Here is a 20,524-nt window from a genome sequence, read left to right as displayed (position 1 = left end):
ACTGACACTTTACAACAGGTTATCATCTGATTTTAGTCCTTGTTTCCCCAAGTCCCGTGGACTGCTGCTCATCTTAATTGCTACTATATACCTGATGCCACTGGATCACTGAATACCCGATGTCAGAACTTCGTTGCTGCATGTTCATGAATGTGGAAACCATTCCTTTAGTTTGGTCTACAGCTACACTGTCTTATCTCCCTCCATACTGAAGTGTTCTGGTCTTCACCTTGGTAAACTGACAACGACCAAATCCCTAAATACTTGTTCGGAAGTACTTGAACAGCTTGGCACTTCACTAACCAAAAGCTGCTGGTACTCTGCATCAAATGCCAGGCTTTGGAGGTGCAGTCAGCTGGTGAGAAATGTACATCCTCAAATGATCAATGTCTGCATGAGGCCATCTTGCCTGGTATTAAGTTTCTGTTCTCTGCTGCTTATGCTTCATAACTGTTCACTTGCTGCTCTCCATCCTATTTTTCTGTGTTGTCCTGCTTACTCATTTTGTGGGTATGGATATATTTCATATACATATTACTTTCCATAATGATCAGAGTACTCTGCAAGCAGCTACACGTAATTGTAAATGCAGATTTGTATCCAGCAAGAGCAGCTGTAGAGGGGGCACGCAGTATTGGTGTGGTCTAAATGAAGGCCTGTCTTTCCCCAGGAGCATCATTTGAAATTCCAGTGGGCGGAGTCTTTCCCCTCTGTCTACAGCACTAGCCATGTGTGGGGCTGGCTTTGCTTTTGGACCTGACAGGAAGGGTGAGAGAGCAGAGAGGAGGTGACTCTTTTAAAAGTTTTGACTGCTAACTGCAAATCTGGCTTCTTAAATGACTTCATCTCAGTCACTGGAGGCAGAAGGGTGGTTCCTTGTGTGATCAGATAGATCCAGGCTTGCTCAAGTAGAGGCTGGTATGCCCTCTAGTGTGGTTTTTATTATTAAAAAGCAGCAAACTTCAGAAAGCCCAGCTTCTTCCCAGTCTTCTGGGAGGCTGTTCCAAGACCTACCAAGCACACTCAGGTTCACAATACAGCATGTTAAGTAACTTCATTAATTTACTCCTGACTTTGCCTGGTCAGCTATGCTGTGAATAGCTGTGGTATCTGTTACCTTTGTCCAGAACTACCGGAAAAAAAAAAAAATTGCGTTATTTTTTCTTTTAGCTCTTTGAATCCTCCATTACTTGCCTGTTTCCACTGCAGCAGCTCACACTAAGAACTGTTTTCCCCAAGAAGAACTACTGCCCTGATAGGCATCAGAGTGCTTCAGAAACCAGTACTTAATAGCAGAAGGTTGTTCTTTTATTGTCATAAAGGCATGCCCAAAGTATGTCCTGTTCTGTGGAAGGTGCAGGGTGCCCAGGGACAACACAGTCTCCTGCCTTTACTGCTCCTGTTGCCAGCTGTGGTGTTATACAACTGCAGTGGTCTTCAACAACAGGCCTGGGACAGTAGGAGCAGTAAACTAATCCACAGCTACCCTCTCCTAACCCAGGAGAGGCAGAAGTGGAATGTGCTTGCTGCAAACCTGTAGCCTGCACTGCCTGGCTTGGGTGAGCTGAAAGTACACCTGTGGCTCTTCACTGCCAAAGAAGTTAACAGGCAAGCCCGTGCAGGCTGAGCCAAGCCTCCAGCAGTATGTTCCACAGTCTGCTGCCTCCTGCAAGCGACTATCCCAGCTCTACAACTGCACCTCTGACGGGCTGGGCACCTTCACAGTGAGTCTGATACGGTACTGCAGCCAGTGGATATGTCGTGGGAGAGACTGAAAACGTGTGCAGGAGCGAGTCACTGCATCAAGGCCACTGCCACAGGACCTGGCCATCTGCTACCTGGAAAGATCTCAGCTGATTCCCATCGAGAAAAGCCACATTGGAGACCAGCAAACCCTGGGAGAGAACAAAGACAATGCAAGGCTGTGAAGTTGGTGACCCTCATACTGCCCATAGATGACAAGGCAGGAAGAGGTGAGTGACCACCTTCCTGCTACCAGCCCACCGTCCTATTCTGAGGCTGGAGACACAACCCTTCACACCTGAAGCACAGCACCATCCAGGTACCCACACAAGCAGAGTAAGCAGGAGCAGCTCTCATCTTTTGTCTATTTTAGCTTGTAAATTCTTCAGAGAAAGGGCTGCATCTGGGTCTTGTCTGAACAGCATTTAGCATAGTAAAGTCCTGCCCCTTGTTGCATGCCAGGTCCTTCACAGTATCAGCAGCTTCACAGCCTTTCTTCCCAACTTCACAGAGCTGCACAGCTGGAAAAACCTATTTCCCATGGCAGCTCCTTTGTTTCTGCCTCTACAAACTGAACACAGCTAAACCCCAGAAAACATCTTGGGCCTTTTGTAACAAAACCTGCCCAACCAGTGTTTGAAGCATTTAACTGACCCATTTCCTTTCTTTTTTTTAATAAAATCAGTCATCAGCCTGGGGCAATGTACAGTTGTAATTTTCAGGTTAGATACACACCAAACTGCTGTTTCCATAAGAGAACAGCTGGAAAGCTGACAGCTGTGTCACACTGACCCGCTCCACGCAGCATTAAAAGCAGTTGAGTGTTGTTAGAAGGCTGGGTTTCCATTTGTACAACTGAAGTCACCTGGACCCTATGTGGTAGGGTACAGCTTGAGTACAGCCTGATGAAGCTGGCATCAGCAAAGTCTGTCTGGGCTTAGAGCGATCCCAGCTGTGAATGCTTGGACAGAAACCTGCCCCTCCCCCCGCCCCGGTGTTCTCTGGTCACACTGCACCATTACTCGTAATAGACAAAGGAAAAATCCCAAAATCCTGTTCTGTTTGGGTGCTTGTTCAGGCGTGCCAAGCTACGGTGATTGACGTACTTCACAAACTTCATAGTTTCTTTGTCTCTATAAACCAAAGCCAGGCAGTTGTCCTCTGGATTCACTGTCAACAGCTAGGAGACATGAAAGCAAGAGAGGAAATGAGCTTCACAACAATGGCTTTGATATCATTCTGAGGAAGAAACAAAACCATTTCAAAAGCTAGTCAGAACAGTCTGATGTTAGTAAATGAACCATGTTACTATTTTCATCTGAATACCCCTCAATCTGAAGCATTCATTATACAGTAACTTAGTATGACTCTCAGCACTGTCACTAGTGCCGATACTGAATGTGACCCTAGGGAACGGCACTTCCTGGAAAAGTATCATCTCTGCTACAGCCTTGTGCCCATTCCAGCCTTCCCAAATGCCACCAGGCCCAAGGCTTCAGCTTTATGGTGAACACCAGCCTCTTGAGGCTGAAGCCAGAGGCGATTCAGGCAGAAAGGCTGCAGCACGATACTGAGCACACCCTCAGGGTTATGTCAGTGCTATGACAAAGTGTAATTATTTCTCTCTACTCTAAACAATTTCACCTAATTTGAGGTCCTTACCTCTTCATCTTCACCTTTAGCAATGTATGAAGTAAAGCCACCGTATTCTGGATCCCAGTCTTGAAACAGAAAAGACAGACTGTTGGGCAGTTGAACACTGTCCAGGCTCCATGTCACCTTCCTGAAGATGCCCCACTCCCCACAGCTACTGGGTACAGGATGCTTCCCACTTTACCGCTTGCCAGTCTGGGTTTTTTTCTTCTGTTCAGAAACAACTTGAATCAAATGTACTGGATTTGTCTTTTAGCACAGATGGGCCATTTAAGATTGCTTGGTTCTCTGTTCCTCACCTGTGGAACACTTTTGCCTTAGCAGATAAGCAAAGCATTTCAGTATCATTATCAGCATGTGCCAGGTGGTTTCAGTTGGTGCATTCTGGACTCAGCTGGTCCAAAATACTCATGTTTAGATTTTTGTTTTTACCATTATCTAACTAGCAATCACCCTGAAATGCTTAGACATGACTAGAGTGGCTTTTGAAAACCCTGGGTTTTGTGAATTGGAGGTGCAGTGAGAATTTTGATGAGCAAAGGGCAAAATGGAACATATCTAGTGCGTATTTGGCCCACCTGACCCTTCACCATGCCCAGAGCCACTGCTCGGTGAGAGGCAAGGCCAGGGAGATGCAGCCGTTCCCTCTGCCCAAGCGCCACCTCCTGGCTCCAGCAGGAAGGGTCAAAACTGATCCCATGGCTGTAATCCCAAGTATTTGTGTAAGAACTACTGAAACCACAGTTTATGCACAAGCGAGGACTAGGATAAAGTCTACAGAACCCCTCTATGTCAGAAAAAGCAGGGAATTCAGAATTCCTTCCTTTATGCAAACCTTGGCATCTTCATGCAAACTTTTTTGTCCTCTTACCCTCACAGCCACAGAAAAAGAGCAAGTCAAGAGCAAATTCTGTTGCTTGAGTGTCATGGACTAGAGTATAGTGTCCGTGGGTCCAGCGCCTCAGCTCCCCTGCACATACAGGGGTACTGGAGCCTAAGAGAGGGAACAAACAAGACAGGCTGGCAATGTTTTCTGAAAGGTTAAATCCTTGTTTTGGGTGTAAGTTTTCTAATTCTAAAACTATCTTTACTTCTGATCTGTTGACTTTTTTTTCCTTTCAATTTGGCATCTCATACAAGAATCTATTTTATGTACAGCAGGAGTATGCAGATGTAAAAACCACATCACTATTGGCAAAAGGTTATTGGGCATTTAATTAACACACCTGTGCCCCATGCCTTGACTCCTAAGTAAATCCCACCTTGAAGACCTAGGTCTGTTCCAAATGGTATCTTCAAGTTAGTCATTAATTTAGTCCGACTTCTTTTGTGATGGTCACTGATTTTAGAAATCCCATCTGACAAAATGGTGCCTTGTGTCTTGGCTGCAGTGCAAGGCACAATGCTAGTTCCACAAAAATCATTCGGAATTCTGCTGCAGACACCCTCAACATCAGGATCCTGCTCAAGTCCCTTCACACTGCTGCCGTGCCACTTACCCTTCTGTGTCTTGCTGTCTTGTGCTTCGGGGACATGATCAGGCTGGTGTGGTTGATGGGGTTTGCTATCAGCACAGTGTTCATCCTCTTCCTGCTCAGGTTTGGGACTGCTGTGCCCAGTGGTGTCTGTGGCTCTTCCTTCCCCAGCATCTTCATCCTCATCAGAGGGAGCCAGGAAGTGCAGCTTTAGGCCAGTGAAGTTGGACAGCAGTAAAAACAAGGCCTCAGAGCGTAAGAACTGCAGGAATTTACCCAGGATGTCAGGGAGGCTGTCTTCCTCTGCTGTCTCATAGAGTCTGAAAGACAGCAGAGATAGCAGCAGATGTGTAGCCTTGCTGGAGAACCAGCAAGAACCATGTCCATGAGGGCAGCATCAACCACTGCAGCCTCATGGCAGTTCCTGCTTGGCACGGTCAGTAGGTGCAGGGTGCTGTCATCCCCACCTTTTATTGGCAGGCCCCTGACTGCTCCACTGGATGTCTTTATTCTCCAAAGCTTCACACAGTAGTTGGTATTTCTCTTTCTAGGAGAGAAAGGTAGCACAGAAACTTTAACATTTAGCTCCCATGTCTCCCTTGCCATGCTGTAGGCCACCACTGTCTGCTATCAGGTAAGGCACTCTTAACTTCTCTAACTGGTTTGAGGCCCCTAAGGAATGCTGAATTGAGGCACATAGGCTGGGTGAGCATCATCTCTTTGATACCAATGACCAAGAGATCTCAAATGCTACTTGACTGTCTGCTGGTTGAGAACACAATTCCACTGAGATACAGATGCACAGTAAACGAGAGGTCAATCAGCCTTGTGAAGCAAAGCCTTTCAAGTAACACAAAAATGTGGGTCACTTGTTTCACACACGGGTCAAGTTCCCTAAGTGCTAAGCTGCAGGACAAGGACAGACACTCCGGTCACACAAGGCCAGAAAGCAGGAAAGATGACATGTCCTTCCATCCTTCTGCTTTGCTTCTTGCAGGAAACAAGAATGTTGAAGAAAAGTATCTGATGTTGGATGAGTCCCCATGCAGCAGTATATGGGGAGCGAGAGAGGATCCATGACAGGATCACAGCATGGTGGAGTTTGGAAGACATTGCTGGAGGTCATCCAGTCATTCCCCTTGAGGCACTGGAACTAGAAGGTGTTTTAGTTGATGGCCATATGAGCAAGCCCTTTTCCAGCCTGCATGACCATTGGCACCTGCCAGCCCTCTGACCTGTACTGGCAGCCCCCATCAGACTGAACCATTGGACTTACCTTGAGAAAATCTTTCAGGAGAATTTCTGATCGCTCCTCAAATTCCTCTTGGATTTGAGCTTGGGAGTCCATGTCCAAATAAACTAGGCTGACCCACTCATACAAGATTTCATGCTGGAAGGGAAATGGATTTGAATGCTGAATTTGCAAAAGTGAAAAGGATTGCCCAACTCCCCCATAACAGGTATTCCACGGACATGACAAAGAGAAATGCACGTAAGCAGAGGTAGGCTTGTTACTCACGTTGTAGGGGATGTGTGGGCTCCTGGGCAAGGGAGCTTCAATGCAGCGTGCAGGTCTGACTGTTGATGGGCCGTGAAACCAGCCACTCACCGATAAGCGGCACTTCTCCTCCGACAGAACTTCGGACACCTGCAACAACGCTGAGCAGCATGTTATTGCTTAGCTCACAGCACATTTAAGGACCAGCTGTAACAGGCTGGTCATCACAGGAGATGGACTCCAGAGAGCCTAGTGCATACACAGAAGTGTCAGATAAAGGACAGACCAGGCTGGATTATTCTTGGCTTACAGAGAAAGGGCTAAAGCAAATTTGGATGCTCAAGTCTACTGTAGGTTTTCAGATTCCCAGTCCAAGCTTTTTCTCCAAGTTTCCAGCAGAATCCATTCCCTTTTTTCTGTTATTAAAAGTAACTGTATTTTATTTTTCTATCATTGATTCTGTTGAAGAACCAGCTGTCACAGGCTGCAAAAAACAGCTGTTGCAGCTTAATCTGAAAACGCAAAAAACACTGATGGACTGCAGCAGGCTATACTGGTCTACTTGTCTTTTCCTTTTTAGAAAGTGCTGTCATACAAGCCATCATGAAAGGTATTTGCCCGATACTTTTGGCTGTTTGTACTTGTATGTATCAGACTACAAGCAGCCCCTCTACCCTGGCCTGTGAAAACACTTCATTTTCACACAGTGATGGCCACTGTTAAATCTTGATGTCATCAAATTGGGCTAAAGTGAACAATATCACATCCTAGGCTGCTATACCGTAACAGCAATGTGAAGAGAGCACCATGCCCTCATGACTGGTTGCAAGCCACAAACTGTTCTAAATTTTTGAATAGCACATGAAGACTTTGCACTGGGTTTTGTTTTTTAGAACAGCTTAATGAAACAGGAGGAACAGTCTGTTCTGAGAAGGTTTGGTTCTTACTGATCGTTACAGAGCTGTAGTGGCCTTTTCCTTGCATCACTTAGGGGTGTTCTGGATTACTTGGAATGGCTATTGAATCCTAAATCACTTGGGAAATGGAAACCAGAACAATTCCTGTCTTTAGAAGCTCATGGACCTGCTCCATGCAGCAAACACCCACAGCTTTGTTTGCTATCTCTGGGAAAAATGTACAAAATAGAAGCGGAAGACCTATTAGGAAGTACTGACTAAATGCTCTTTGCCTGATGTCTGAGGATTTAAGGCTGGTGTGTGTTGTGAAGGTTTCCTATCACTATGAACCTTACACAGTCCTCCAAGGATAATTCACAGGCTCTACACTTTACTGACTAAAGGGTTGAGGAAATGATTTTGGTGGTTCAGCAAATACTCTGGATAGTGAGGCCCACATCTAGGAGGCTTTGATTCACAGGACTCCCAGTTAAAGTTGGTTTAAAGTAGGCTTTGTCAGTTCTTGTCCTCCTTAAAGTCCCTCCTAAGAAGCCCTGCCTTTAAAACAGAGCACTTTCCATGAGTATCCACTCTACCCCACACTTCTCCCTTTCCCTCTCCTTCCCCATGACTGTCATAAGAAACAGTGAATAACCACAACAATGAGAATCAGAAAATGAACAACAGACAGCTCCTTGCCTGGTGGAAAGAGACTGGAGACACTTCAAAGAAAACCAGTGTGTTCCATGAAGGTACCAATGACTTGACAATTTGCTGGGGTTGAAAGTGTTCTGAGGAGAAAGAAAACACACTCTGGTTAAGATATGAACAGGGACTCACTAGAAACTGCTGCTTCTCTCTGACTTCATGACATTGTGACTGGTGAGACACCTGGGTTTAAGGGATGGACCTGAGAGCAAGGACTGGGTGAAGAATCAGTGGACTCCTGGTGCTGGAAAAGGAAGTTATCACCATCAGTTTAGCATTTCCAGCATAGTTACTGGCACTGCTTTCATCCTGACCCTGCTTTTGGCTCTTGCAAATGGAGAAAAGGACATTTCTTTGTCTGCTGGGGTAATGGGTTTAAACTTAAACAGAGAAAGTTCAGGTTAGATATAAGTAAAGAGTTCTTTACTGTGAGGGTGGTGAGGCACTGGAACAGGTTGCCCAGAGAACTCGTAAATGCTCCATCCCTGGCAGTGTTCAAGGCCAGGTTGGATAGAGCCTTGGGTCTAGCATGAGGCCTCCCTGCCCTTGGCAGGGGGTTGTAACTGGATGATCCTGAGGTCCTTTCCAATCCTAACTATTCTATGATTCTATGATACAGCCCATCTCTAAGGTGCAAATTTTTCCTACACATCAGCTTCTCTGGAAAAGGAGAAACTCTCTCCCCTTTTATTCTCTGAAGAGAGCTGCTCCAAGGGATGCATAAGTTTCATCTTTTTCAGCCACCTACAGGAGAGCTCAGGGCTCTTACCATCTGTGCTGTACAGGTCCAGCGTTCCCCCATCCCTTTTCTCCCAGGGTGGGACGAGGTACAGGATGAAAGCAATTCTCCGACCTTCCAACTCATCGTCATGGCACAGCAAGACATCTGCAATTACACACGTTCTGCTGCTGTAGCATCTTTCTAGTACACACATGATTCATTCTAATGACTGCTTCCCAGCTTTGTCCCACAAGGATACAACAAGAAAAAACATGCCTGTTCCAAGAACTGCATTTTCACTCATCAGCATCACCAGCCCAAGATTTGCAAGATTAACTTCTGTGGGACCGCTCTGCAACTGGCAGATTAGCCCACCCTGAAGGCAGAGGCAGTTATAACTCATCCCCTGCCCCTCCCTGCCTGTCCCTCAGCACAGTGGACAGAGATTCCTCACTTAAACAGTGATCCAAGCTCTGACTCCTAAACACAGAACTGCACTTTGAGGAGGTTTGTTGGTGGACTAGAGGGAGGGGGGAACTCTGGGAACAAAAAAACTGGGCCAACAACTGGTTGTGCAGAAGACTTCAAAAGTAGAGCTGACAGCAGTAACAATTTCCCCCTTTCTCCAGAGATTTTTCATGATTAAAATTGTAGGCACAGTTGTAACCTGGACTCACAAGGGTGCTGTTTTAGCATCAGACTTTACAAAGTCAGCTACAGTGTTTGAAAGCTGAACGCATCACCCTTTTGCACGGCAGCAGGCCTGCAAGCACGGGCTGAGCAGCTCTGCTAAGGTGGGAACTTGCACTAGCACTGGGCCCAGTTAAAGCCATCAGCAATGGAACTATGCCAGCAGTTTTTCCGTGGTTTGTACTTCCATTTTCTGAGACTGCTTTGCTGCTGATAGGACCCTCTGAAACTAGAAAGAGTTTGGAATGGGTCATGAAATTAGTATTCTATAGACATTTCTTTTCCTACACCCCTCCCCGCTTTAGGGAAAGAAATGCTTATAGACTGACCAGTATATTCGTATTTAGCACAGGAGATATCAATAGTTGGCTCCAGCTCTATCTGGGTCACGGCAGAAAGCCACGGTCGGAATTCTTCACACAGAGCATGCCTAAGATGACAAGCACAAGGTGTCTGTCGCTTAAACCAAGACAGTGTTACAAACCATATCAGCATAGCCTAAACTAATTTACCATGTCCATTCTACCTATTTAAGCAGTTAAAGGTGCCATTGCTCCCAGTGACAGTGTGTTCCTGTCAAACTACACACGAGCTGGTTAGGAAAACAGCCCTGTGTTCACAGCATTGCTGTTGAGTGGAAGGGGAACCAGCAAACATTCTGACAGCAACAGGTATATGAGGGCTGAATCAGCTGCACAACACAGAGGACAAGAGTTAACTGACTTCAGTGCCAGGATTCAGGTCTTCAGGGACAGTTCCTGACCCAGCTGTGGCCCCAGAATTCCCCAGTAAGCCAGCACCTAGGCTGGGGCAATCCCAAGCACAACTCCAGGCTGGGCAGAGGCTGGGTGCAACAGCCCTGAGGAGAAGGACTTTCTCATTTGATTAATGAGAAGCTACTCAAGACCTGCTTGCAGCCCAGAACACCCCCCCCATGCTGGGCTGCACCCCCAAAGCTTGAGCAGGAGGTCAAAGGAGGGGATTATCCCCCTCTGTTCCTCTCTGGGGAGACTCCCCCCTGCAGTCCTGGCTCCAGCTCTGGGGCAGCAACGCAAGAGGGACACAGAGCTGTTGGAGTGAGTGCAGAGGAGGCCATGGAGATGCTGCAAGGGCTGGAGCAGCTCTGCTCTGGAGACAAGCTGAGAGAGCTGGGCTGGTTCAGTCTGGAGAAGGCTCTGGGAAGACCTTGGAGCAGCTTCTAGTGCCTAAAGGGGCTACAAGAAACCTGGAGAGGGGCTTTGGGCAAGGGCCTGTAGGGACAGGACAAGGGGAATGGCTTCAACCTGACAGAGGGGAGACTGAGATGAGCTCTGAGGCAGAAGTTCTTCCCTGTGAGGGTGCTGAGGCCCTGGCACCGACTGCCCAGAGGAGCTGTGGCTGCCCCATCCCTGGCAGTGTTCAAGGCCAGGCTGGACGGGGCTTGAAGCAACCTGCTCTACTGGGTGAGCTTTGAGGTCCCTTCCAACCCAAGTCCCTTTGTGATTCCATGACTCCCCACCCGGGGCCGGCAGGGCCCAGGACCAACGCTCTACCTCAGCGCTGCGACGTGCGGCTCCAAGCTTTCCCCCAGCTCCTCGGACTGCGGCGGGCCATGGAAGAGAAGAAGGAACGGGGGTTAGTGCTGCCCTGCCCGGCTCGGCCCGGCCCGGCCCGGCCCGGGGCCCACCTGCCGCAGCGACAGAAGGTCGTTCCGCCGCCCGCGGAAGCCGAGGCCTAGCAGCTCGTCGCGCAGCGCTCCCGCGAAGGCCGCACCCGCCAGGAAGCCGGGAATGACGCCGTGCCGGAACGGGGCCGGCTCCACCGCCGCCGCCTCTGCAGGAGAAACGCCGCCGGTGAGGGACGAGGGAGGGGGCCCGGAGCGAGTGGTGCCGGCCGGGCCGGGCCGGGCCGTACCGTGCCGGAGCTGCTCCCCACGGGCCCAGGCCCCCGCCGCCCGCTCCCGCAGTGCCGCGTCCCGGAGGACGTCGCTGAGCTCGGCGGGCGCCTCCCGCTTCCCGCGCTTGCTTCCTGCCCGTGCCGGGGCGGCGGCGCGGCGCTTGGCGCCCATGGCCCGGCAGCGGCCCCGCCACGCCGCGAGGGGGCGGGCCGGCTCCTCCTCGCCGTCGCGGCGGAAGCGCGGCGGCTGTTCCGGTGCGGCGGCGCGTAAAGAAAGCGCGGCCTGGCCGGGGGGGACGCTGGTCGCTGCCGGAGGCTGAGCGCTGCGCTGCCATGTCCGTGGTTCCGCCCAACCGCTCGCAGACCGGCTGGCCCCGGGGGGTGAACCAGTTCGGGAACAAGTACATCCAGCAGACGAAGCCGCTCACGCTGGAGAGGACCATCAACCTGTGAGTGCCGCTCGGACCCCCCCGTCCCGCTCCGCTCCCGTGCGAGGGCCGCTCGGGGGGCCCTGCTTTCTCCGGGTGCTGAGGGGGACGCGGTGCGGCGCAGCGCCCGTGGCCGATGCTGGAGCGGGCACCGAGTGGGGAGCGTGGAGCGATTAGTGACATTAACGGGCCTGGCCTGGGCAGTGCGGGCGCCGAGCTCCGTAGTCCGCAGCGCTGCGGAGCGGGGAATTCGAGCACGGACCACCGCGTGGCTCGGCCCGCTGGGATTTGGGCTGGCCCCGTGTGGACGGTGGGACGGGGCTGCGCACGGCCGATGCGTGCCCAGTGGCTGCGGCTGGCGTTTGACTTAAATTCAGAGCCGTTCGTACCAAATGAAACTGACCTGGAGACTGGCTATTTGCTAAGAAATAGCTGCATGATATGAGAAGCCGCACACTTTATCTTCCTCCGTATGTTCTGGCAGAAGTAGTTCACAAAGAACACATCTGTCCAGTTGCAGAATACATAAATGTTAACTGTAACAGTCCCCATTCGATATTAGCTATTAATTGCAGACTCGTATGTTTACATATGTATAGTTTGTACAGCTGGCTTTGTTCACAGACTGAACATATCTGTGTCATATTTCTGACACCCATATTTAAACTTCTTGAAGTTTAAATATGGATGTCAGAGACTAGAATGTGTTTCTACTGTTTCTGAAGAAAAAAATTTGTCAAGAAGCTGTGTTACCACTGTAATTTTTTTTTTTAAGTGTAGGCTAAAGGTTTTGCTATACAGGCTAATGCACCTCATTTGGTATAGCATGGGTTAGTGTAGTAGGTTTTGTATTAATAAAGTTGTTTGTGTACCTATTTGGATATAAATGGAAAAAGGAATGTAGATGGTTCTAAGCTATAAGTGAAAGTGGGGGAGCTTGCTAATGAAACAATCTGTGGTTAGGAAACTAGTGTGTGTGGGAGGGCTCTAACAGCTGCATCTGGCTTGTGATTTTGCCTCTAAAATGTGAGGGGAATTTGGAGGGGGGAAGTATATGCTATTCGAGTTTACCATGATTAAATATTGGGGAAAGAGTATTACAACGTGTATTTCAAGGAAAACATTCTCCATGGAATACTGTAGTGACAGGACAAGGGGTAAGGGGTTAAAACTTAAACAGGGGAAGTTTAGATTGGATATAAGGAGGAAATTCTTTCCTGTTAGGGTGGTGAGGCACTGGAATGGGTTGCCCAGGGAGGTTGTGAGTGCTCCATCCCTGGCGGTGTTCAAGGCCAGGCTGGATAAAGCCTTGCGTGGGATGGTTTAGTGTGAGGTGTCCCTGGCCATGGCAGGGGGGTTGGAACTAGGTGATCTTGAGGTCCTTTCCAACCCTAACTATTCTATGATTCTATGGAATCGGTCACTTAGTTAATTCAGTTGCTGTAAGCCACAAGTTGATAAAACCGTGGTGATAACTTCTTACTGCTCTGCTCAGAATCCATTTTCCTCTCCCTTTCTGATTTAGCTGGATGATCCTATCTTCCCTCCAGGCCTCATGCTGCCAGATTTGTGTTACTTGGATTTTTGTTGTACACTAACATTCTCCTGTTGCCCTCTGTTCTCTCTAGCACTGGCTGATCTCTTCCCTAAACTTTCCTTTTTTTTACTGGCTCTTTTCAGTCCCTCTTCTCTGGAGAAATAGCTCAAGTTTCCATTGTACAGTCAGCAGAGAAGGCAGAGGCCCAGCACGTAGGAAGTGATCTGCTCAAACTCTTGATCTTATCCCCAGCCCTGCACATAGGCATTCAGCATTTGTCCTCTTTTGTGATCCAAATGTCCAGTTTCCCACTTCAAAACAAACCCACTTCTGACAGTTTAGTCATCAGGCTCTTTATTACTTCTGCAGAAAAAGAACCCTGCTGTCCTGTGCAGCTTGCTTCTTTCCCAGTGGAACTTTTCTCTCCTGTTCCTTTCCCAGCTCCTGTCACAGCCTCAGCTGCTTTTGTGGTGTGGAGATCAAAGAGGGTGGCTGTTGACTAACAGTTGCTGCTGTTTTTCATGGGCTTCTTTCCTCCTGAATCAGAACCATGCTAGCATGCTCATCAGCAGGATGTTGTGCACTTGTGTGTATTGTGGTGCAGATTTTCCCATGGTGGCAGCCCCATATATCACAAACAAGAACTCGCCCAGCACTGTTTGTTCCATCAAGCACAGAAGGATATGCCTCAGGGGAGATGCTGTGTTGTAATGATTTAAATACGGATTTCTTGTTATGCAATTACTTTTGGTTTTCCCCTTGCAGGTATCCGTTGACAAATTACACATTTGGTACAAAGGAACCCCTGTATGAGAAGGACAGCTCCGTTGCGGCTCGGTTTCAGCGCATGAGGGAAGAGTTTGACAAGATTGGCATGAGGCGGACAGTGGAAGGGGTTCTGATTGTCCATGAGCACAGGCTGCCCCATGTGCTTTTACTGCAGCTGGGGACAACTTTTTTCAAGCTGTAAGTGTTTCTTGAACATAACTTTTAGTTTTAACTTCATGGACCACTAAATGTTTGGGCTAGAGGTTAAAGTGTGTCTGGCTGATTTATGTTTTAAATGTGATTCACATCTTGAAGAGACATTCTGGAAAAAGTCTTTTTTAACAACGGGGTTTTCATTTAAAGTGTATTTGGCTGACTCTGCTCACGTGTGGGGTGATTTCATTTGGAACCAACTGGAAATCTTAGTTATGGTGTGTCACTATGGTAAAATCCTGTTTAAAACTTGTGATCAGTAGTTACTGTATTGTACTGACATTGTGAAAGCTGTTATGCTTTTAAATATGCTTATGCTGTGGCTGCAAAAATGGTTATGTGAGTCTGAAGGAATAAACCCAACTAAGTGCAGAATGATACCCATTTACAAACTACAGGGGGAGCTGGGGACAGCAAGAAAGGTTGGTGTCTAAATGTGAGAAAATGGCTTCAGTTCATCTCAGTTATTGATGCCAGAGTGAAATGTTAGTATTTAGGTTGTATAGTCATAGTGGTGATGCCAGTTTTCTTTCTAAACTGGATGGGTTTGACTTGTCTCAAGTTTTCCTGTTTGTTCTCTTGCTTTGATGTTTTAACATTTATGTTGATTGTTCTCAATTTTGTGTGTGTGTGACATCTCATTTTATATCTGGATTCTTTCCTGACATCTTGATTTGGGGGATGTTTGTGGACAAAATAGGCTAGACTCTAAAAGTTTTGCAAAACTGTAATGATGAAAGTATGTTTTTAGGATTTTGGTTTTGTTTGTTTGGGGGGGGGGGTGTTTCATTAACCTTGCATCAAATGCAGAGTGGTTCCCCATGGGAGTTTTATTTTCCATTTCCTGTGTGTGTCAGGGAGTGCTGTCTCTGAGATAATAACAAATACAGTTGGTATTTACAACTCCGGCTTCAACTTCTGGTGCTTACATGTTACTGTTAAATCTTTGCCTTTAAGTGTCATAGTTGTCATATATATTGTTACTTTGTCTTGCTGAAGAAGTTAAAGCATTTTATATAATAGTTACTTTTTAGGGGCCATACAGTAGCTATTTGAGTCACACTTTTGGTGAAAGCTATCCTACAATTCAGCAAAGTTAGATTTTGAATTCCTGACATAAGGGCCTCCTGTGAATGTGTAACTTCCTGCCTGGAAGCATATCCAGTGTTACCTGTGAAGTTGGTAAATGCGATAAAACATAACTGTAGCTTTCATCACTGTTTATTTTCATAGACCTGGTGGTGAACTCAATCCAGGAGAAGACGAAGTAGAAGGGCTCAAACGCTTAATGACAGAGGTCTGTTTCTTTCATTATGTTGCTATTCCAGAATGTTGAATTGTCTTAAGAGTACAAAGCATTAGTCTCTTTATCACTTCTGTTACTTTGCTGCTTTTGTGATGTTTGCAGGTAGTTAAGAAAGGAATAAGCTTGCATTTATCTCCATACTGAGTGTGATGGAGTGGTTTGGTGGCTGACCCTCCACCTGCTGCTCAAGTCCTGTGTTTGTTTGCAGCTTTGCTTTTTGGCTGGCTTCAAGCAAGTGAGATGGGCAGTAAACTATGTTGTGGAGTACAAATGATGAGGACTTGTTTTTGAGATAGCTTTTCCAATCACCAGTTAACTTCCTGTGCTCTCAGAGTAGCTTAAATCTGCCATTCATGCATTTCATTCTTCCCATTGGCCTGACATGACTCTATTCAGCTGAATCATAAAATGGTTTGGGTTGGAAGGGACCTTAAGATCATCCAGTTCCAAACCCCTGCCATGGGCAGGGACACCTTCCACTGGAGCAGCTTGCTCCAAGCGCCTGTGTCCAGCCTGGCCTTTGAACACTGCCAGGGATGGGGCATCCATAGCTTCTCTGGGCAGCCTGTGCCAGTGCCTCACCACTCTTACAGTGAAGAATTTCTTCCTTATTCTAACCTGAACTTCCCCTGTTCAGTGTGTCCCCATCACCCCTTGTCTTATCCCTACAGTCCCTGATGAAGAGTCCCTCCCAGCATCCTTGTAGCCCCCCTTCAGATACTGGGAGGCTGCTATGGGGTCTCCACATAGCTTTCTCGTCTCCAGGCTGAACAGCCCCAAGGTGCTCCAGCACCTGATCATCCTTGTGGCCTCCTCTGGACTTGCTCCAACAGCTCCATGTCCTCCGTATGTTGAGGACATCGGAACTGTACACAGTGCTCCAAGTGAGGTCTCATGAGGGCAGAGTAAAGGGGCAGGATCACCTCTTTCCTTCCAGCAGCTGGTCATGCTGCTGGGGATACAGCCCAAAGCACCACTGGTGAATGGAATTTGTAATGCTCTCTGAATTGTCATTGTTAGATGAGGCTTTTATTAAAAAAAAGTCACTTTACACAAAAATTGTGGAGGATTGGCTTGTCGAAAAAGGTCAAAAGGTCACGTTCCCATCAACGAGCTGAAACAAGACATCTGTGTAGAACATGGTGCAAACCTCTCACACCAGATAATGAGGAAATGAAGGACACCGGCAAACAGCAACATACTATGACCAATCACAGCCAAGGACACTAAGCGATAAGTGCATGAGAAGGAGGATGGTGGGGGGGTGCACGGTGTAGCTGCAAAAATATAGAGCTTACACAATGCCTTATTTGTGCCAGAACCAATCAAGTGCCTAGTATTTGCATATTCACTGTTATATTAACCGAAGGTAGAAGCCCAATAAACGAAGCTTGCTGGTAACTCATATTGAGTCATCCAAGTCTTCCTTTCATGACAAAAAATAGTCTAAAATTATTCTGAAAGCTGTCCAGAGCAGTTCTGAACTACATCAGATCCTTATTCCAACAAGTCTTCATGCTTCCAGTATGTTTTTTCAAAAAATCCCCTGACTTGGGGTAGTTAAGAGTTTTGACTGTAATTGGATTTTTTGTAGATACTGGGTCGTCAGGATGGTGTTCAGCAAGACTGGGTGATTGATGACTGCATTGGTAACTGGTGGAGACCGAACTTTGAACCTCCACAGGTATGTATTTACGTTGACTTTTATCATCTTCAGCCTAGTATTGATTCTGCTTGTGAAAGTCTTCAACCTGCTAGTTGGCCTTTTTGAGTACCTGTTGCATGAGCAATTAGTTGTTTTTTTTTTTTTTTTACCTATATCATCTCCTTTCTGTGGCTGAAGAGAAACAAAATTTTTTTTTTTTTTTTCGTTTTTCCTGGAAACTCCTATCTCCCTCCTCAAATCTCCTGATGGATGTGAAACCACTGGATACAATAGCTTCCAGTCCTGTGCTGAGCCAGACATGCCATTTAAATTCCTGTTGTAGCCACAATGCTGCATATGGAACAGACACCCTATGAATATGTTAGTCTTGCTGTACTATTTCTGGATGCTTTGCTCAATTTGCTGTTACACGTTTGTCTTGCTGGTTCTTTTAACTGCTTGTGAGTAGTGATGCCTCTTTAGATCCTGTCAATAGTTGCCACAGCAACAACATTTCCTTTCAATTACTTATCTTATGAGCATGGTTTTTGTTATTTGATGGCATGAAAACAATGTACATGCTGAAAGCCTGCACAGTGCTTGGTAATTTATAAAGTAGCGGTTAGTATTGCACAGTATTTTCAAAGCTCTGTACAAATAATTTTTGTTGATTTTCTTCCAGTATCCCTATATCCCAGCTCACATTACAAAACCAAAAGAGCACAAAAAGCTTTTCTTGGTCCAGCTTCAAGAAAAGGGTAAGTGTTTGCAGGAAAGGACGGTATTTTTAATAATATCTAAATGCTTGCATGTCACACAAGGAAATGCAGTGTCAAGTTTGTGTTCGTATATTGCAATTGCTCATAGGTGATGGCTAAAATATATCAATGCTGGTATCAGTTTTGAACGTGGGTGATCCTTGGAAAATGAGTTTCTAGTAAATTCTCATGCCTGCTGTAGGTACAGCATATGAACCCTGTATTTGATTAAAAAAGGAATAAACCTTCTGTAGTGCTATAGGTAGGGACCTTGTTTAGAGGTGGGGAGGGAAAGGGGTGATGATCTCTTGGCTGAATGTGTGGTGGCTTTTCTCATTAATCAGCTTGTATTTGGTTTTAGCCTTGTTTGCAGTCCCCAAAAATTACAAGCTGGTTGCTGCGCCATTGTTTGAACTCTATGACAATGCACCAGGATATGGACCCATTATTTCCAGCCTTCCTCAACTTTTGAGCAGGTATATTATAATTTGTTTGTATTTTGGTTCTTGGGAATGCATTTGCTGTGGGACAATACAGAAACAAACTTGAAAAAGGTTGCAGCTGTCCCAGATAGCTTAGAATGTACGTCAGATGAGGTGTAATGAACAATTTAGAGGCACAGATCACAACTTGCTCGCACTAGGGCCCTATCTAGCAGGCTGTAGCAAAGGGAAGTGTGAAAGATGGTGAGGTTGAAGCTGCGCACAGGCTAAGGAGCAGCTCTTTGTAAATGTTAGGGACAGCATGAGAGTAAAAGCAAAGATGTGTGCCTGAAGCCCTTAAGTGTGTGTGTTATCACAGCTTGGTGATGGTTAAACGTGGTGGGATTTTCTAGATTCTGTAGTAAAGTTTATAAAATGTAGAATCTTTGTACAAGTATCTGTAGGTACAGCTGTATTTTTTCCTTCCTTTTCCCAAAGTGCACACAGTACACACTCTCTGGCTTTCTTACCAGAACAGGGATTGCCCCTGTGGTCTCCAGAGCTCACTAGTCTTACCAGTTCCTGTTCAGCAAATGTTCAGGAGCTCCAGGTGTCCCCCAGCCTGCCAGCTGTTACTCAGGGAAGCAGTTCTGCTATCCATCTACTCGAATGAAAAAAAGCTATTACCAGAATGGAGTTTTTCTCTATGTAGCCCCTATTTTGGCATTTGTGGCTACGGGGACTATTCTGCAGCCACATACCAGTGTGATCCAAGGGATGGGCATCTGGAAGCTGAGAAAGATGCTTGCTTTCATGGTGGGAATGCTCATCCTTGGGGAACTTAGCTGACAAGAATTAGCTCTGTTGTTGAGTATGTACATATGTCACTCTTGAAGTATTTAGAAGGTTGGCCCTGGTAGCTGAAACACAGCAAAACAGGTGCTGATGATGGGGGAATGTAACTCTTAATGGTATTTTCATAGCTATGAAGCTCTCTTAAGAAACTGCTGTGCAATGCTAACGTAGGATTGGCTGTTAAAAATGATGCTTCCTGCTCTACCATAAAGCTGTCTTAGTAAAAGGTACACCTTTGTTCTGTCAGATGGAGGCTTACTAAGTGCAGAAAAGAAATGTTTGCTTATTCATTCCAAAATGTCACTTGGTGAGGAGATTTCACATCCTTTTAATTCAAATTTTTGCATCCTTTTAATTTTAGGTTCAACTTTATTTACAACTGAGGTCCTGTGAGTCTGAGACAAGAAGCCGTCTCTGTGAGCACAGCTTTTAAATGTAGAGAAAAGAACACGTGTAACACTTTTTTTCCTGTTTTTTTGGTTGTTTTTTTTTGTCATTCTTTTCCTGAAGGCTACTAAACTTTCCCCAGTATGAATTGAGAACTGATTCACAGCTGTTTAGGTAGTGGGATGACAATGTGTCATTGGTGTGTTCATCACTTTTCATTGTAATACCTTTTTTCTACAACATTAAACAACATGGTTAATATTTGTTTGCCTTCAGTTTGTGGTGGTTTTTTTTTTGTTTGTTTGTTTGGTTTGGTTTGTTTTTTTTTTTAATAGCTTTAGTTGTCTCCTGTCTACTTCTAGGTACATATTTTAAGCTTTACTTTCCTTCAGGAGTGCAGAAGATCATGGAAACAAGTGGAGGACCTAGACCATTCAGGGGCCTTTGGATAGGCTGATCCGCATCCCTGAGCAGGGAATTAGGAGAAATTAAACAGTGAAAGTAGGTGCAATATAATTTGAGTTTTAACTTAGAGGACAGAATTGCTGTTTTGAGGGAGTATGAGTATTTAAAGGCAGGTATAGCCTTTGCTCAAAGCCTGCCAGAACCGATCTGGAAGCATTACAGCTTGTACAGGACTTGAAGGAGATAAAACACGTATCTTCTCCCACTGTGCCTCCTTAAGAAAATAACAACCCAACAAATTTTGGATTGGCCTGAGATCCAATCAAAATACTGAAGAGTGAAATTAATTTTGCCTATTTTTCTATAGCTACAAAGAGAATTTGGGTGATGTTGAAATGTTTGGCTGATGCCATAAGCAAGTGGCTCCACATTATGCTGAGCTGTCAGACCAGTGTGCTGTGTCATCCTGAAAGATATGCCCGATCTCTGCTATTTTCCTTCAACATTTTACTTTCTTGGAGTTTGCAAATACCAACCTTTA

At 46.3% G+C, this 20,524-nt stretch overlaps 2 protein-coding genes across 2 annotated transcripts; one reads left to right on the top strand and one right to left on the bottom strand.

The window, feature by feature from the left end:
* Nucleotides 1–2,400: 2,400 nt before the first annotated feature.
* OGFOD1 (2-oxoglutarate and iron dependent oxygenase domain containing 1) lies at nucleotides 2,401–11,481 on the bottom strand. The gene is made up of 13 exons (XM_065663512.1): nucleotides 11,278–11,481; nucleotides 11,051–11,196; nucleotides 10,917–10,963; nucleotides 9,714–9,814; nucleotides 8,743–8,859; nucleotides 7,965–8,056; nucleotides 6,391–6,519; nucleotides 6,148–6,261; nucleotides 5,339–5,418; nucleotides 4,896–5,191; nucleotides 4,268–4,390; nucleotides 3,406–3,464; nucleotides 2,401–2,923 (listed from the first exon to the last, which is right to left on the bottom strand). The coding sequence occupies exons 1-13, from the start codon at nucleotides 11,429–11,431 to the stop codon at nucleotides 2,762–2,764; spliced, it is 1,620 nt and encodes a 539-aa protein (XP_065519584.1). The 5' UTR covers nucleotides 11,432–11,481; the 3' UTR covers nucleotides 2,401–2,761.
* An 11-nt stretch (nucleotides 11,482–11,492) lies between these two features.
* Nucleotides 11,493–19,839, top strand: NUDT21 (nudix hydrolase 21). Its single transcript, XM_065663513.1, has 7 exons — nucleotides 11,493–11,708; nucleotides 13,990–14,190; nucleotides 15,439–15,502; nucleotides 17,106–17,195; nucleotides 17,839–17,914; nucleotides 18,276–18,390; nucleotides 19,553–19,839. Exons 1-7 carry the CDS (start codon nucleotides 11,593–11,595, stop codon nucleotides 19,572–19,574), a joined length of 684 nt encoding a protein of 227 aa, XP_065519585.1. The 5' UTR covers nucleotides 11,493–11,592; the 3' UTR covers nucleotides 19,575–19,839.
* The last annotated feature ends 685 nt before the right edge of the window (nucleotides 19,840–20,524 follow it).

Source organism: Lathamus discolor, chromosome Z, assembly GCF_037157495.1.
Source record: "Lathamus discolor isolate bLatDis1 chromosome Z, bLatDis1.hap1, whole genome shotgun sequence".
NCBI lineage: Eukaryota > Metazoa > Chordata > Aves > Psittaciformes > Psittacidae > Lathamus > Lathamus discolor.
This window is presented reverse-complemented; position numbering and strand designations above follow the sequence as displayed.